Source organism: Leucoraja erinacea, chromosome 25 (genome assembly GCF_028641065.1).
Source record: "Leucoraja erinacea ecotype New England chromosome 25, Leri_hhj_1, whole genome shotgun sequence".
NCBI classification, from domain to species: Eukaryota; Metazoa; Chordata; class Chondrichthyes; order Rajiformes; family Rajidae; genus Leucoraja; species Leucoraja erinaceus.
The window spans coordinates 27,461,726-27,480,990 of NC_073401.1; the positions used below are offsets into that span (position 1 = coordinate 27,461,726).

At 47.4% G+C, this 19,265-nt stretch overlaps 1 protein-coding gene across 1 annotated transcript in view; it reads left to right on the top strand.

Annotated features, from left to right (window-relative positions):
* The first annotated feature begins 2,375 nt into the window (after positions 1–2,375).
* trpv4 (transient receptor potential cation channel, subfamily V, member 4) overlaps positions 2,376–19,265 on the top strand; it is a 63,926-nt gene continuing 47,036 nt past the window's right edge. The window contains exons 1-2 of the mRNA XM_055655357.1: positions 2,376–3,139; positions 13,627–14,009. Coding sequence (XP_055511332.1) covers positions 13,633–14,009 — 377 coding nt within the window. The 5' untranslated portion in view covers positions 2,376–3,139; positions 13,627–13,632. The remainder of the gene's footprint in view (positions 3,140–13,626; positions 14,010–19,265) is intronic.

The following is a 19,265-nucleotide window of genomic DNA, read 5'->3' on the forward strand; positions in this document are numbered from 1 at the left end:
TTGTCAGTGTACAGTACAGAGACAACGAAATGCATTAACTGTAATGCCTTACAGCGCTTGCAGAGCTGGAGACCTGGATTTGATCCCAACCACGGATGGGGTTTGTACGTTCAACACGTGACCTGCTCAGGTTTTTCCGAGATCTTTGGTTCCCTCCCACACTCCAAAGAGGTAAATTAGGTGAATTAGGTAAATTAGCTTGAATAAATGTAAACATTGTCCCTGGTTTGTGTAGGGTAGTGTTAACGTGCGGAGATCCCTGGTCGGCATGGACTGGGTGGGCCGAAGGGCCTGTTTTTGCACTGTATCTCGAAACTAAACTAAACTAAACACCCCCTGCCACCCATGTCTGGGTTTTGCTCGAGACCATTTGTGCACCTTCTCCAACCTCATCTGCTTCATACATTAGATTGTAGACACAAAAAGCTGGAGTAACTCAGCGGGACAGGCAGCATCTCTGGAGAGAAGGAATGGGTGGCGTTACGGATTGAGACCCAAATTTTAACCTAGTTTTATTTAGCCCAGCATCTGTAGTTCCTTCCTATACTTTTTACTATAATCTAGAGATGTAGCATGGAAACAGGCCCTTCAGATTCAGATTCAATTTTAATTGTCATTGTCAGTGTACAGTACAGAGACAACGAATTGCATTTCTGTATCACATTCAGCCCAAACAGGCCGACCAGCGATCCCCGCACACTAACACTATCCTACACACAATTTACAATCTTTACCGATGCCAATTACCCTACAAACCCGCATGTCTTTGGAGTGTGTGTGGAAACTGGAGACAACCCACGCAGGGAGGAATGTACAAACTCCGTGCAGACAGCACCCGCAGTCAGGATCGAACCTGGGTCTCCGACGCTGTACGGCAGCAATGCTAACATGTGACACAGTGCCGTCCTAACCTGTATCTGTTGTTGTCGGTGTGGGCTGCTATGCATCAGCGAGACCAAGCGCAAACTGGGCAAACGTACGCTCAGTCCGCCTTGGCCTACGCCATCTCCCGGCTGCCAAACACTTTAACTTCCCCATTCACACACTGACCTTTCTGCCCTGGGCCTCCTCCACTGCCAGAGTGAGCCCACACACACATTGAAGGAACAGCACCTCATATTTTGCTTGGGCAGCTTACAACACAACGTGGATTTCTCTAACATGAAGAAATGTGTTTCCTCTTTCCCCCCCACCCTAGGCGACCTACTAGTTTCACTATTCGCAACCATGTATCTATTTATTGTCACCACTTCCCCTGCCAACAATGGGCTCTTGTGGGCTCCACCCTTCCCTGGTCATCTGTCACCGGCCATGAATTGTTCTGGTCTTCTCCTACCTCCAGTTTCACCCCCCCCCCCCCCCCCCCCCCCCCCCCACTCCCTCTCCTCTACTCTCAGTCTGAAGAGGGGTCTCTATCCTCTACATGGATGGGACAAGTTTGGAGTGTTTTGGACCAAACGCAGGCAGGTGGGACTAGTGTAGCTGGCAGGGCTGGCCAAGTTGGGCCGAAGGGCCTGTTTCCACACTGTATCACTCTATGACCTGAAATGTCACCCATCCTTTTCCTCCAGAGATGCTGCTTGTCCCACTGAGTTACTCCAGCGCTTTGTGGCCTGTCTTTGGGATAGAGTCATAGAGTGATACAGTGTGGAAACAGGCCCTTCGGCCCAACTCGCCCACACCGGCCAACAATGTCCCAACTACCTTAGTCCCACTTGCCTGCGCTTGGTCCATAATCCTCCAACCCTGTCCTATCCATGTACCTGTCCAACTGTTTCTTAAATGATGGGATAGTCCCAGCCTCAACTACCTCCTCTGGCAGCTTGTTCCAGACACCCACCACCCTCTGTGTGGAAAAGTTACCCCTTGGATACAAGGTTAATTCCCGGGATGGCGGGACTGTTATATGCTGAGAGAATGGAGCGGCTGGGCTTGTACACTCTGGAGTTTAGAAGGATGAGAGGAGATCTCTTTGAAACATATAAGATTGTTAAGGGCTTGGACACGCTAGAGGCAGGAAACATGTTCCCGATGTTGGTGGAGTCCAGAACCAGGGACCACAGTTTAGGAATAAGGAGTAAGCCGTTTAAAACAGAGACGAGGAAACACTATTTCTCACAGAGAGTGGTGAGTCTGTGGGATTCTCTGCCTCAGAGGGTGGTGGAGGTAGGTTCTCTGGATGCTTTCAAGAGAGAGCTAGATAGGGCTCTTAAAAATAGCGGAGTCAGGGGATATGGGGAGAAGGCAGGAACGGGGTACTGGTTTGGGATGATCAGCCATGATCACATTGAATGGCGGTGTTGGCTCGAAGGGCTGAATGGCCTACTCCTGCACCTATCGTTTATTGTCACCCACACCGGCCAACAATGTCCCAGCAGCACTAGTCCCACCTGCCAGCGCTTGGTCCATATCCTGTCCTTTCCATGTACCTGTCCAACTGTTTCTTAAACGATGGGATAGTCCCAGCCTCAACTACCTCCTCTGGCAGCTTGTTCCATACACCCACCACCCTCTGTGTGGAAAAGCTACCCCTCGGGTTCCTATTAAATCTTTTCCCCTTCGCCTTGAACCCATGTCCTCTGGCCCTCGATTCCCCTACTCTGGGCAAAAGACTCTGTATGTGCTGTATCTACCGGATCTATTCCTCTCTCGTGATGTTGTGTATTCATAAACTAAGCAGCATTTGCAGCAAAGACCTTATCGCAGAGCCTCCGCTGTGGGAGCTTTGATTTGCAGTTCCTTCCTGAAACTTCAGTGGGAAGGGGAGGGGAGGAGAGGGCACAGGCGAGACGGAGCCAGCAAATCAGGCTCAATCCTTGCAAAGGTCTCGCTGGCTGTGACGCTCGGTAAAACCAACTCCAGGAGGTGTGATCGGGAAAAGTCTGCAGAGAAGCCAAAACGATACAAAAATTTGGAAGCGAGCGGCGCACCGTGGGGACAACTTGCCCACAGCTAAGGGGGACAAAGAAAATCATCGGAGATGTTTTTGAATTGAAATCCAATGGGTCTTCAAGCCGGTGGATTCTATCGTCTGGACCTGCCGTGAGCGAGAGGGAGTCGAGATAGTTTCAAGTCAAGGTTCCCCTCCCGTCCCGCCGGCTCCAGGGAGACAGACCACTGGATCTACACCCCCTCTCAGGTTGGTTTGGAGCTCAACAATCTCCTCCACTTTTTTTTTAAATATCGACTCTACTCCGTTACTGCTTACTGCTCCTGAGATGCGATCTCTCCACATCATCTCCCGTTTGTTTCCCTTTCCCCTGACTCTCAGTCTGAAGACCGGTCTCGACCTGAAACTCATTTTCTCCTGACCAGTTTGAGTTACTCCAGCAATTTGTCTTTTGAAAAAAAAACAGCATCTGCATTTCCTTGTATCTCTATCGTTCCTCTCACTAGTTGCTTCTCTCTGTTCCTCGTCTCTCTTCCTTCATCATTTCAAGACCGTTCGGCCCATCCTATCCATGTCTTCCAACGAGGGGCACATTGAGATATTTCCCTCTTTTGTTTTTTGTTTTTTTTGAAAGGTTGTATGTATCTGAAGATGTGCCCGGACCCGAAATGTCACTTGGACCATTCCCTCCACAGATGCTGCCTGACCCGCTGAGTTACTCCAACACTGTGTTTGGCTCAAGATGCCAGCATCTGTAGTTTCTCCTGTTGCCTCCCCGAATGGTTCTTCCATGAAACTTTTAGTTCCAACTGTCTCAAGATTTCTCTGCACCCCTTGCTCCCTGGTGTTTGAGATTCCCGCCCTCCCACGTCCCTCCACGGGGTTTCGAACCAGATCTGAAGTTCCTTGTGCCTACCAACTTAATATTTGTTGAGGAGACACAAGAAACAGCAGATGCCGGAATCTTGAGAGAAATACAAAGTGCTGGAGGAACTCAACGGGTCAGTCAGCGGCCGGGGAGGGAATGGGCAGGTGACGTTTCATGTTGGGATCCTTCTTCAGTCTGTGTGTCTCAAAAATAACATATGCACAGGGCCTCTGATGAGGCTACGTCTTAGAGTCACAGTGATCAGAACTGGTCCTTGGTTCTACTGTGTTCACCACCAGGTACCTGTCTATTTTAATCCCAATTACAGCATTTGATCTGTAGACATCTGTTACAAGAGTCACGAGTGTTTAATTGTCATAGGTGCCAGCAACCTAACTGAAATTCTTACGCTAATACCATAATATTTAAACGACAATTGGACAGGTACATGGATAGGATAGGGTTGGGATATGGGCCAAGCGTGCGCGGGTGGGACTAAGTATAGATGGGGCATGTTGGTCGGCCTGGGGGAAGTTGGGCCGAAGGACCTGTTTCCATACTGTGTGACTCCACTAGCTGCAGCCTCATTGACCCATTAAGTTAACGACATTTGATCATAGCTGATCTATTTATCCCCTCTCCAGACTTCTTCCCGTAACCTTTGACGCCCTTAATAATCAAGAACCTCTCAATCTTGGCATTAAAAATACCCAAGGTCTTGGCTTCCACAGCAGTCTGTGGCAATGAATTCCTCAGATTCACCACCCTCTGGCTAAAGAAATCCCTCCGCAGACTGCAGTCTTTATCAATGCTCACGAGGTTTAAGCATAAATGTGGTGGGTTTATTGTCTTTCTGCTGAATGGTTCGCACGCAACAAAACATGTTCACTGTACCTCAGTACACGTGACAAGATACAAGATACATTTGTTTGTCACATGTGCCAGTTGGCATAAACTGAAACTGAAACTGAAACTGAACTGATACAAGATCATGGCTCCATCCATCGACTTTCGCTATAAATAGGGGCCAGGTTGTAGAGGCCCCGTCTATAAGAAGGTCCCTGCGATGAGATTCACGAGGGAAGCTCTGTTTGTACGGGAGAGCATCAAAGGATTAGTGGTGAGGCCTGAGAGACACGTTGACTTCAGCTGTATGTACCCATGACAGGGTTGGAGTCTGCATGATAGGTCTCACACTGTGGTGCCTTTGTCAAAGAAAGCACACACTTCTATCCCGATGAGCATATCTGAGAGTGTGCTTGTACATAACAGGGTCAGTGTTTGTGAATACATCCAAGGTCCTTTCAACTTCCTTAGGAGACGTTTCAGGTCGGAACCTTTCTTCAGATTCTTCAGAACAACTTAACTTTGCTCAGAACTGGTGGGCTTGGGATGAACAACATGGAAAAGTATGTAGGTAGGAACTGCAGATGGTGGTTGAAACCGAAGATAGACAGACGCAGAACGCTGGACAGGCAGCATCTCTGGAGAGAAGGAATGGGTGACTGGGTTTCGGGACCAGATCCTTCTACAGATTGTGACTGCAGTGGAGCAGATGCAGAGGAGGTTCACCAGGGTGGAACACTTCGTTCATGAGGAAAGACGAGGATATTGCCTGGAATCGAGGGGCTGGGTTCTCGGAAAGGTTGGCCAGGCTAGGTTTGTAATCCGCGGAAAATAGGAGACTGTGGGGTGATCTTGTAGAGGTGTAGAAAACCATGAGGGGGGCCGAAAAGGGTGAATACACAGTTTAGTTTAGTTTAAAGACACGGCGCGGAAACAGACCCAACGGGTCCGCGCCGACCAGCGATCCCCGCGCACTAACACTATCCTACACCCACGAGGGGCAATTGTTACATTTACCGAAGCCAAGTGATCTACAAACCCGTACGTCTTTGGAGTGCCGGGAGGAAACCGAAGATCTCGGAGAAAACCCACGCAGGTCACGGGGAGAACGTGCAAACTCCGTACAGACAGCACTTGTAGTCGGGATCGAACCGCGGTCTCCGGCGCTGTATTCGCCGTAAGGCAGCGACTCTACCGCTGCGCCACTGCGCCCTTCACCAAGAGTCTTTCACCGGGGTAGCCAGGGGTATGTGGAGTACATAGATGTGGAGAGCATAGATTTATGTTGAGAGGGAAAAAATGTAATAGAAACGAGAAGGACAACTCTTTAGATGCAGATTGTGGTACATCGCATTGAATAGCACAGGAACAGACACTTTGGCTCACAATGTCAGTGCCGAACATGATGCCAAGTTAAATTAAACTCTTCAGCCTGCATGTGATCCGTATCCCTCCATTCTCTCTGCATATCCATAACTCTATAACGCCACGACTCTAAGACACCCACCCGCTAATTGAAAAGAAAACCTTCCTCAGATCACCTCTGAATCTACCACCCTTCACCTTAAACGTGTGTCGGGTCTCCCTGTGACTGCGTGGGTTTCCTCCGGGTGCTCCGGTTTCCTCCCACACCCCAAAGTTGTACGGGTTTGTCGGTTAACTGGCCTCTTTAGATTGCCCCTTAGTTTGCAGGGAAGTCAAATCAAGTCAAGTCAAGTTTAGTTTATTTGTCACATACACATACGAGATGTGCAGTGAAATGAAAGTGGCAATGCTCGCGGACTTTTGTGCAAAAGACAAACAACAAAACAACCAAACAAACTATGAACGCAATCATAACACACATATTCTTTTACATAATAAATAATGGAAGGAAAAACGTTCAGTAGAGTTAGTCCCTGGTGAGATAGGCGTTTACAGTCCGGAGTGGATGCAAGTGTGGCAGAGCATAGAACTAGTGTGAACGGGCTATCGATAGACTCGTGGGCCGAAGGGCCTGTTTCAATGCCGTATCTTTCAATCAACTAATATGTCCTCTGGTTCTCTACAGCCCTGCCATGGCAAATGATTCCCACTATCTAGCCTATCTATGCACTTTATAATTTTGTTTGCCGATGTCTTCAAATTTGAGGCTATTTGTAAACTTGCAGTTATGCTATAATCGAAAGATCTGAGATCATCTTTTAGTTTCTTCTATGGGTGTGAGCGCCACTGGTTTAACCCGAAGGAACATTTTGACCCCACACCCCTTCCTACATAAAACGCATGTCTCCTCTTGAAATGGGCTCCAGATGCTGCTCCCTTTAATAAGTAGGCAATTTTTTTTTGTCTTTGGCGTGAAGTATTTTCTATGCATCGAAGGCTGAACCAAATTTTGAACACCACAGAAGATAGACACAAAATGCTGGAGTAACTGGGGATGTTTAGGATGCATTTTCCTCCCCTCTGGGAGATGCTAAATGCATTTTGTTGTCTCTGTACTGTACACTGACAATGACAATTAAAATTGAATCTGAATCTGAATCTGAGAAGGCTGCGTAGCATAAAGGCCAGGACAACAAGGCTTTAAGCCATCGTGTTCAAGAAGGAACTGCAGATGCTGGAAAATCGAAGGTACACAAAAAAGCTGGAGAAACTCAGCGGGCGCAGCAGCATCTATGGAGCGAAGGAAATAGGCAAAGCCTATTTCCTTCGCTCCATAGATGCTGCTGCACCCGCTGAGTTTCTCCAGCTTTTTTGTGTACCAAGGCTTTAAGCCAGCTTCGTCCCCGAGGCTGTGAGACTTTTAAACACCCGACCTCACTGACTGAACCCTTGCCACCTCAGTGAACTGTCTGCAGCTACTGCTGCTGCTGCTATGGATATTATCATGTTCAAGAAGGAACTGCAGATGCTGGAAAATCGAAGGTACACAAAATTGCTGGAGAAACTCAGCGGGTGCAGCAGCATCTATGGAGCAAAGGAATATTATTGGATGTTTTGGATATTATTATGCCGCTGTCTTTTCAACCATACTGCTTTTTTACTTCTTTCTATTTATTCAGAGGCTCGTTATTATTTAGATTTTATTGTGGAAGGTCTTTATATAAAGTTAGAACTTATTGATGTCTTTACTGCACTTTATCGGTGTCATTTGCCCCCCGTCCCACTTAGGAAACCTGAACGGAAACCTCTGGAGACTTTGCGCCCCGCCCAAGGTTTCCGTGCGGTTCCCGGAGGTTTTTGTCAGTCTCCCTACCCCGCTTCCGCCACCTGCAACCTCCGGCAACCTCCGGCAACCACCTGCAACCTCCGGGAACCGCACGGAAACCTTGGGTGGGGCGCAAAGTCTCCAGAGGTTTCCGTTCAGGTTTCCTAAGTGGGACGGGGGCATAACTGCGCTGTTACGCTGTTCGGACCTGGGTACAAATTTCGTTGCTGATTCATGTGGAAGCATGTTTTTATCGAAGGACAATAAATAAATATCTGATCGAATCTAATCTAATTGTGGTTATAGTGGATGCATCGACTGACCTTCTTCGTCAGGTTTCAACGCTACATCTCTCTATGACAATGGCAATGAGGAGATGGTTATGGGGTCAGGCTAGGCTGGATATTTCTTCCACTGAATGACGTTAGATAACTAGCTGTGGCTTTAGGGAGTATCTTGCTAACCATCGCTGAGATTACATTTAAAATTAACTCTTCGATTTAAATTCTTGGTTTTTTTTGTTTTAGTTTAGAGATAGTGAGCAGAAACAGGCCCTTGGTCCGCACCAACCCTGCACATTAACACTGCCCCACACACACTAGGGGACAATTTCCCATGTTTACATTTACACCAAGCCAACTAACCTGCAAACCTGCCCGTCTTTGGAGCGCGGGAGGAAACCGGAGCACCCGGAGGAAACCCACGCAGGTCACGGGAGAATGAAATGCAACTCCATGAATGCTAGACGCAGGAAGATTGTTCCCGATGTTGGGGAAGTCCAGGACAAGGGATCACAGTTTAAGGATAAGGGGGAAGTCTTTTAGGACCGAGATGAGAAAAACATTTTTCACACAGAGAGTGGTGAATCTGTGGAATTCTCTGCCACAGAAACGAGTTGAGGCCACAGATCATTGGTTATATTTAAGAGGGAGTTAGATGTGGCCCTTGTGGCTAAAGGGATCAGGGGGTATGGAGAGAAGGCAGGTACAGGATACTGAGTTGGATGATCAGCCATGATCATATTGAATGGCGGTGCAGGCTCGAAGGGCCGAATGGCCTACTCCTGCACCTATTTTCTATGTTTCTATGAAGACCCGTAGTCGGGATTGAACCTGGGTCTCTGGCGCTGTGAGGCAGCAGCTCTACCCCAGCGCCACCTTGCCGCCCTTCAATTCAAGTCAGCAGACCAATAGTCACGGAGGCCTCTCTTGATTCCAGTTCAGCAGCTTAATCAAAACGGACAAATGATACTGGCTTGAACCTGCCATATACTTGAGAACGGAATGATATAGTTAGTGGGTGATTGGGGACTTTTTAATCCACGACAGCTAATTTCATAGAAGGACTCCCATCTGACCATCCTCGATTATAACCTACTTCTCAAAATTCTGAAAATCACTGTCATTGAATTTCAAAAGAAAAAAAAAATAGATTAAAAGGGATACCGGTAATGAAACAGGGAGTTCAAAGAAACTCTGAACGTTGAGTAAACTCCCCATTATGAAAGCAAACCATCCACCACAGGACAGCGGGAGATGAGCCATAGAACATAGAACAGTACAGCATGGAGAACAGGCCCTTCGGCCCACTAAGTCCATGCCAAATATAATGCTAAGGCAAACGCCTACCTCCTTGCTCATAGTTCATATCTCTCCGTCTGCTGCATATCCATGTGCCTTGTTCAAAAGTCTCATAAATGTACACTGCAAGGGCCAGGAAGCGAGTGGGCAAGATCATCTCTGACCCCTCTCACCCTGGCCACAAACTCTTTGAATCACTTCCCTCTGGAAGGCGACTCCGGACTGTCAGAGCTGCCACAGCCACAGACATAAAAACAGTTTTTATCCACGAGTAGTTGCTCTGCTCAACAGCCAAAAATCTGTAGCCTCCCTTTGATCTGGTATTCTGTTGGTTCACATGCTTGATCAATGGTGTTTCATCATTAATGTTTTATTATTATTAATGTTTAGTGTTTTCTGTGTCATTCGTAACTGTCACTGAATGTCATGTTGTTACTTGTGGGCGGAGCACCAAGGCAAATTCCTTGTATGTGAATACATGGCCAATAAACTTACTTACTTACTTAAATGTTACAATCGCATATCTGCCTCCATCAACACGTTCCAAACACTCACCACCTTGCCCCGCACATCTCTAAACTTTGCTCCTCTCACCTTAACGCTAAGCTGGGGCGGCACGGTGGCGCAGCGGGAGAGTTGCTGCCTCACAGCGCCAGAGACCCGGGTTCGATCCTGACTTCAGGTGCTCTGTGTACGGAGCTTGTACATTCTGGTTTCCTCCCACACTCCAAAGACGTACAGGTTTGTAGGATAATTGGCTTTGGTAAAAATGATAAATGGCCCCTAGTGTGTATGAGATCGCTGGTCGGTGCAGACGTGTTGGGCCAAAGGGCCTGTTTCCAAACTAAACTAAATTAAACTATGCCCTCCAGTATTTGATTTTTCAATCCTGGGGAAATGGTTTTGACTTGTCAACCCTCTCTATGCCTCTCATGATTTTATATACTTCTGTTAGATCTCCCCTCAACCTCCGGCATTCTTGGGGAAACAATCCAAACCTGCCCAAACTCCCTGTATCCTCTAATATCCCCTAATCCAGGAATCATCTCCCATGACATTTCTGTTCCCTGTTGAAGCAGTAATTAATTGTACTAACACCCTACTTTAATTCACTGTTGACAAGAATTGTTAAATCTGTGTCCCATTTTATCATCTTGTGCCAGACACCTGGGTTTGATCCTGACCTTGGGTACTGTCTGTGTGGAGTATGCACGTTCTCCCTGTGACTGGATGGGTTTCCTCCGGGTGCTCTGGTTTCCACCCACATCCCAAACATATGCGGGTTTGTAGGTTAATTGTCCTCTGTAAAATAGTCACTTGTGTGTAGGGTGTGGATGTGAATAACCATATAACAATTACAGCATGGAAACAGGCCATCTCGGCCCTACAAGTCCGTGCCGAACAACTTTTTTTCCCCTTAGTCCCACCTGCCTGCACTCATACCATAACCCTCCATTCCCTTCTCATCCATATGCCTATCCAATTTATTTTTAAATGATACCAATGAACCTGCCTCCACCACTTCCACTGGAAGCTCATTCCACACCGCTACCACTCTCTGAGTAAACAAGTTCCCCCTCATGTTACCCCTAAACTTCTGTCCCTTAATTCTGAAGTCATGCCCTCTTGTTTGAATCTTCCCTATTCTCAAAGGGAAAAGCTTGTCCACATCAACTCTGTCTATCCCTCTCATCATTTTAAAGACCTCTATCAAGTCCCCCCTTAACCTTCTGCGCTGCAGAGAATAAAGACCTAACTTATTCAACCTATCTATGTAACTTAGTTGTTGAAACCCAGGCAACATTCTAGTAAATCTCCTCTGTACTCTCTCTATTTTGTTGACATCCTTCCTATAATTGGGCGACCAAAATTGTACACCATACTCCAGATTTGGTCTCACCAATGCCTTGTACAATTTTAACATTACATCCCAGCTTCTATACTCAAAATGTGGGATAACACAGAACTAGTGTGGACTCAGTGGGCTGAAGGGCCATGCTGTATATCTAAACTCTAAAGATTTGGTCCCATTGGCCACCTGATGTGTCTCAATTCCTCTGGAGTTCTGCATTTTGAGTTTCTTTTCATCATTTAAAATACAAAGGGTGGGACTGGTTGAATCTTTTATTTTTCATTTGGCAAGAGAATCAGTGGGAATGACGAGAAAACTGGAAATTCCGGCCAGCTTTTATTTACTGGAGGTTACACAGAAAAGCTGGAGAAACTCAGCGGGTGCAGCAGCATCTATGGAGCGAAGGAAATAGGCAACGTTTCGGGCCGAAACCCTTCTTCAGACTGATCAGGGGTGGGGGTGGGTGGGGACAAGAAAGGGAAAAGGAGGAGTAGCCGGAAGGCTGGAGGGTGGGAGGAGACAGCAAGGGAGCTGAGGAAGGGGAGGAGACAGCAAGGACTAACAGAATTGGGAGAAGTCGATGTTCATGCCCCCGGGGTGCAGACTCCCCAAACGGAATATGAGGTGCTGTTCCTCCAATTTCCGGTGCTGCTCGCTGTGGCCATGGAGGAGACCCAGGACAGAGAGGTCGGAGGCGGAGTGGGAGGGGGAGTTGAAGTGCTGAGCCACCGGGAGGTCAGCTTGGTTATTGCGGACCGAGCGGAGGTGTTCGGCAAAACGATCGCCCAACCTCCGCTTGGTCTCACCGATATAGATCTGCTGACATCTAGAGCAGCGGACGCAATAGATGAGGTTGGAAGAGATGCAGGTAAACTTGCCTGGAACGATTGCTTGGGTCCTTGAACGGAGTCGAGGGGGGAGGGAAAGGGATTTATTTACTGGATATCGGAACAGGTTTGGAGTTTTGAGCGCTGAGGTCCCAATGAAATTTTGTGGGATGGCTATTTAATATTTGTCCAACTATCTGTGTGGAGTCTTGGCACCATCTCTCTGGACTTCGCTGTGTGGGACAGCGTGAACTTCAGAACCCTGTTAAAGATCCATGACACACACAAAATGCTGGAGTAACTCAGCGGGACGGGCAGCATCTCTGGAGAGAAGGACTGGGTGACGTTTTGGGTTGAGCCCCTTCTTCAGACTGAGCGTCGGGGGAGCGGGAGGCTAGAGATATGGAAGGTATTGGAGATATTAAAGATCTGTTTGATGTAAATTGTTCCGTGTGGTCGGTAGCCATGACAACCTGGGAATTGTGGGTTGTGAGGTAGGATGTCTCTCGCTGGAACGATTCATGTTCCCTTTGGCAACCTAAGGCTTGTGTATATTTGACTTAGATGGTTTATGCAAAGTCTTCATCATTCCATGGTTGATAGGTTTGGTCATTATATTGAGCCGAGGTGGGAATAGGTGATTATTGTTTAGATGGGGTTTTTCTGGTGATCATTGTGGAATGAAAACATCATTATCGCATGGCTCTGTATCTTACTGTGTGTAATTAGACCCACGCTGACCAACATGCCCCCATCTACACGAGTCCCACCTGCTTGCGTTTGGCCTCTATAGAAGGGTCTCGACCCGAAATGCCACCCACTCCTTCTCTCCTGCTGAGTTACTCCAGCATTTTGTGTCTATCTTCCCTCTAATCCAGTCCTATCCAATCCAATGTACCTGTCTAAATGTTTCTTAAACATTGCAGTAGTACCTGCCTTAACAACCTCATCCGGCAGCTCGTTCCATGCATTTACCACCATTTGTGTAAAATAAGTTACCCCGTAAATGGTTCAAATTGAAAATCTCTCTCCCCCCCCTCGCGTTAATTGTTTATTGTTATTGTTTGCAGAGAGAGAGAGAATGAGAGAGAGAGAGAGAGAGAGAATGAGAGAGAGAATGAGAGAGAAATGAGAGAGAGAGAATGAGAGAGAAAGATAGAGAGATGAGAGGGAGAGAGAGAATGAATGAATGAGAGAGAGAGAGAGAGAGAGAGAGAATGAATGAATGAGAGAGAGAGAGAGAGAGAGAGAGAGAGAGAGATGAGAGAGAGAGAGAGAGAGAGAGAGAGAGAGAGGGAGAGATAGAGAATGAGAGAGAGAGAGAATGAATGAGAGAGAGAGAGAGAGATGAGAGAGAGAGAGAGAGAGAGAGAGAGAGAGAGAGAATGAATGAGAGAGAGAGAATGGGTGAGAGAGAGATAGAGAATGAATGTGTGAGAGAATGAAAGCGAGAGAGAGAGAGAGAGAGAGAGAGAGAATGAGAGAGAGATGGATGAGAGAGAGAGAGAGAGAGAGATGGATGAGGGAGAGAGAGAGAATGAATAATTTACAGTCTGCATTTGCTCACATTCAGGTGGCGATGGCGGAGAATGAGGGTAAAGATTGTGGGAGACTGCGCCACAGTGGGCTGGAGAGCGTGAATGAAGATGGCTTCCCCCTGTCCTCTCTGGCGAACCTGTTTGAGAATGACGAGGCCAGCGCTGCTGGGGAGGCCCAGCGGCCCTCGGGCCGGGACAACGGCGAGAACAACAAGCCGAACCTGAGGTCCAAGTTCCAAGGCGCGTTCAAGAACAGGATGCCCAACCCCATTGACCTGCTGGAGTCTTCCATCTACGACTCCTCCATGCCCAGCATGGCTCCCGCCCCTAAAAAGGCCCCCATGGATTCGCTGTTTGACTATGGATCTTACCGGCACGGCAGCGATGACAAGAGGAAGAAGAAGAAACCAGCTAAAGAGTGAGTATGTCACGGAGCGATGCAGAGAGACTTAGAAAAAGTAGGTGCAGGAGTCGGCCATTCGGCCCCTTCAAGCCAACACCGACCGCCATTCCATATGACCATGGCTGATCATCCACAATCAGCACCCCGTTCCTGCTTTCTCCCCATATCCCTTGATTCCTTCAGCCCTAAGAGCTAAATCTAACTCTCTTGTGAAAACACCCAGTGAATTGGTCTCCACCACCTTCTGTGGCAGAGAATTCCACAAATGCACGACTCTCTTGGGTGAAGAAGATTTTCCTCATCTCAATCCCAAATGGCCGACCCCTTATTCTTAAACTGTGACCCAGACTGGAGACAGGCCGCTCGGCCCAACTTGCCCATGCCAACCAACATGCCCCATCTACACTAGTCCTTCCTGCCTATGCTTGGCCCATATCCCTCTAAACCTATCTTATCCATGTAGCTGGCTAAATGTTCCTTAAACCTTGTGATCGTACCTGCCTCAACCACCTTACTCTAGTAGCTCATTCCATACACCTACCAGCCTTTGTGTAGAAATAGTTGGCCCCTCAGGTTCCTATTAAATCTTTCCACCCCCTCACCTTAGACCTATGTCCTCTGGTTCATCAGGTTCATTAGGTTAATTCCCGGGATGGCGGACTGACATATGATGAAAGAATGGGTCGGCTGGTCTTGTTTGTATTCATTAGAATTTAGAAGGATGAGAGGGAATCTTATAGAAACATATATAACATTCTTATGGGATTGGACACGCTAGATAGAGGACAAACTGTTCCCGATGTTGGGGGAGACCAGAACCAGGGGTCACAGTTTAAAAATAAGGGGTAGGACATTTAGGACTGAGATGAGGAAAAACCTTTTCACCCAGTGAGTTGTGCATCTGTGGAATTCTCTGCCACAGAAGGCAGTGGATGTTTTCAAGAGGGAGTTAGATTTAGCTCTTAGGGCTAACAGAATCAAGGGATATGGGGGAAAAAAGCAGGAACGGGGTACTGATTTTGGATGATCATATTGAATGGCGGTGCAAGCTCGAAGGGCCGAACTCCCTTGCATCTACTCCTGCATCTATTTTCTATGTTTCAATATCTCTCGAAGGATGTCTGGAAGGTTTCCTGTCTTTTCTGCTCTCTCTAGCTGGTATCGTATCGTTCTTCCCGTTAGTTAAATTGAACAGCGCCTTTGGTAAACAGTGAGCATGTCCACACAGGCAACACATGAGGAGGTCAGGATGGAACCCGGGTCTCTGGCGCTGGGAGGCAGCAGCTCTACCAGCTGTGCCACTGTGTCGCCCTTCTGAACACCATGTTAGATGCCAGTGAATAAAGTAGTATCATGACTAGCAAGGTGACAGGAACAGTTCCTGTGCAGTGCGTGTGTGTGTGTGTGTGTGTGGGAAGGAACTGCAGATGCTGGTTTATACTGACGATAGACACAAAATGCTGGAGTAACTCGGGGGGTCAGGCAGCATCCCTGGGGAAAAGGAATAGGTGACGTTTTGGGTCGGAACCCCTTCTGCAGACTGCATTCTTCAGACCAGCCGGTGTAACCTTTCATTACATCTTCCCTGGATGTTTCCATGCACATATTTTCCATCCCACCTCTGGAACACTCTTAGAGTTTGCATCCTTTCCAAAAAGAATCGAATCCTGTGATGCATTCCCCGCCAGAATTCCTGACATTCCCTCCTCAAAAATCCCTCCCCCCGCTTCGTAGCCGGTTTTCTTCCCGACCAAATCCTCGTCCGTTCTTTTCTCAACTCTCTTGCGATCGTTTAGAAAAAAATCTGCAGCAAATGAGGCAGAGAATACGTGAAGGTTTGTGGTATTGTGCAGGCACGTGTGTTAGAGAGACTGACAGACGGAGAAACCATCACAGCTGTCCTGAGCCTTCGTGTTATTTGTCGATTATATGACACTTTATAAATATATATATATATTTTTTTGTATGTTGTTTCACATTTGCTTTTTATTCTTTTATTCTGTTAGAAATAAATAAATAAATAAATAGATAAATAAAAAATAGACAAATAATTTTAGTTTTCCACAGTAAAATGAGCGTGAATTCAGAGGTTGCAGCTCAGAGACTAGTGGTGACAAATGGCCACTAAATGTAATTTTATGTTCATATGTTGGGGCAACGCTCCATAATATTGTTATGGCAGATAGTTAGATTCTTGATTAGTACGGGTGTCAGAAGGCAGCAGGATGGGGTTTGGAGGGGAGAGATGGATCAGCCATGATTGAATGGTGGAGTAGACTCCATGGGCCGAACGGCCTAGTTCTGCTCCTATTAATTGTGGCCTTGTGACAGGGCACAGCGGTAGAGTTGCTGCCTCACAGCGCCAGAGACCCGGGTTCCATCCCGGCGCTGTCTGTACGGAGTTTGCACGTTCTCCCCTTCCCATCACCATCACCGCGTGTGTTTTCTCCGGGCGCTCCGGTTTCCTTCCACCCACACTCCAAAGTCGTCGAGGTTTGTAGGTTAATTGTCTTTGGTAACAAAATAATCATATCTTGTCCCTAGTGTGTGTAGGATTACGGTGGGGCATGGGGTGGTACTGGTTGGCACTGACCCCGTGGGCCCAAGGGCCTGTCTCTGCACTGCACTGTGGCCCATTAGGAAAAGGGGAGATGCTACGAGACCTGGGTGTCATGGCACACCAGTCATTGAAAGTAGGCATGCAGGTGCAGCAGGCAGTGAAGAAAGCAAATGGTATGTTAGCATTCATACCAAAAGGATTTGAGTATAGGAGCAGGGAGGTTCTACTGCAGTTGTACGGGGTCTTGGTGAGACCACACCTGGAGTATTGCGTACAGTTTTGGTCTCCAAATCTGAGGAAGGACATTCTTGCCATAGAGGGAGTACAGAGAAGGTTCACCAGACTGATTCCTGGCATGTCAGGACTTTCATATGAAGAAAGACTGGATAGACTCGGCTTGTACTCACTAGAATTTAGAAGATTGAGGGGGGGATCTAATAGAAACTTACAAAATTCTTAGGGGGTTGGACAGGCTAGATGCAGGAAGATTGTTCCCGATGTTGGGGAAGTCCAGAACAAGGGGTCACAGTTTAAGGATAAGAGGGAAGCCTTTTAGGACCGAGATGAGAAAAACATTCTTTACACAGAGAGTAGTGAATCTGTGGAATTCTCTGCCACAGAAGGTAGTTGAGGCCACAGTTCATGGGCTATATTTAAGAGGGAGTTAGATGTGGCCCTTGTGGCTAAAGGGATCAGGCGGTATGGAGAGAAGGCAGGGATAGGATACTGAGTTGGATGATCAGCCATGATCATATTGAATGGCGGTGCAGGCTCGAAGGGCCGAATGGCCTACTCCTGCACCTATTTTCAATGTTTCTATGTTTCTATATCTTTGAACTGAACTGAAGTGATAGGAGAAGAATTAGGCCATTCGGCCCATCAAGTCTTCTCCGCCATTCGATCACGGCTGATCTATCTTTCCCTCTCAACCCCATTCTCCTGCCTTCTCCTCATTTCATTTTTATTTCTAAATTTCATGTTTAGATTTTAAAAATAGAAAAAAAAGTTGCCCTGCTAGATGAATGCGGCCTATGTGTGAGTCGGTGTTTGAGTAAGTTCCTCACACACACACACACACGTGTGGTTTAGGAATGAATATTTATCCTTCTTCACAACCAACAGAGTCAAGTATTTTATTGCTGCACCACATATTGGGATTTCTCCCCCACTGAACTTGTGGTAATAAAGTCGATGTCTGTGCCCTTGGACACTGGGCCTTCAGAGCCTTTATGTTTTAAGGTGAATGCCGTGGACTGTGAATAAAGATGCGTTGTGTCTGGACTTTAAGCCAGGGCAGGGTGTAACCCCTCAGGTCTCTCTCAGCCCCGGATGATCTCATTCTGAGTAGAATATGTAGTTTTCAACTAACCGATCTTCCAAGTCACCTCAAGAGTTATTTTTAAACGTTAACATTGAATATGTTCCTTCTCAGTTTAAGTGTATTTCAGGTGCTAGAATTATTCTGCCTGCCATCCATAATAAAAATCGTAATTCCTTTTGAAAGGCTGATTTTTTGTTTTTGTTTTATTGTAACGTTTGGATCTTTACGTTCTACCTGCTCCTCACTGAAACACCACCACTAGTCGAGTTAATTTTTTCACCACAGCTCGTGGGCAGATTTCATTTTGCAAACTATTATTTACAAAGGAACCTCCAAAGATATCTCTGAAAAACCTGTTCTTGAGATTAGTCTCGGTCCGGCATGGTGGCGCAGCGGTGGCGTTGCTGCCTTTCAGCGCTTGCAGCGCCAGTTCGATCCTGACCACGGGCGCTCGTCTGTACGGAGTCCGTACGATCTCGCCGTGACCTGCGTGGGTTTTCTCTGAGATCTTCGGATTCCTCCCGCACTCCAAAGGCGTACAGGTATTGTAGGCCAATTGGCTTGGTGCAAATGTAAATTGTCCCTAGTGTGTGTAGGATAGTGTTAATGTGTGGGGATCGCTGGTCGGTGCGGCCTCTGTTTCCACGCCCTTATGGGGCTGTCCCACTTAGGCGACTTTTTGGGCGACTGCAGGAGATTGTGCAGTCGCCACATGTTCGCGGGTGGTTGCCGGGGAGTCGCCTTCATGGTCGTGAGGAGTTCCCGCATTCTGGGAACTAGTCGCGGCCTCATTATGGTCGCCGCGATTCACACGGGGACCAGAATGAAGCCGCCATGGAGAATTCTCGTGCCGTTGGTGGGTCACCGGGAGGTCGAAGGTTCTCGTAGGTTGTAGCCGGCGCTGACCGGTGAATTTCATTGGCTCAAAAACGTAAGCAGTCGTTTTCAGAACCAAGGATAACCGACCGGTAACGTTAAATATCCGCCGAGCTTCAATAGACAATTGGTCAGCACCGCCATTCAATGTGATCATGGCTGACCAATTGTCTATTGTCTATCAAACCCTTAACAATCTTATATGTTTCAATGAGATCCCCTCTCATCCTTCTAAACTCCAGAGTGTACAAGCCCAGCTGCTCCATTCTCTCAACATATGACAGTCCCGCCATCCCGGGAATTAACCTTGTAAACCTACGCTGCGCTCCCTCAATAGTAAGAATGTCCTTCCTCAAATTAGGGGACCAAAACTGTACACAATTCTCCAGGTGTGGTCTCACTAGGGATCTGCCGTGTATCTCTGGCTTAAAAGTGTCTCCACTCCTTCTTCCACCCCCCCCCTCTTTTAAAGGACTTACCGTCTTAATTATAGCGCCAACCTTCCTGTTCATCG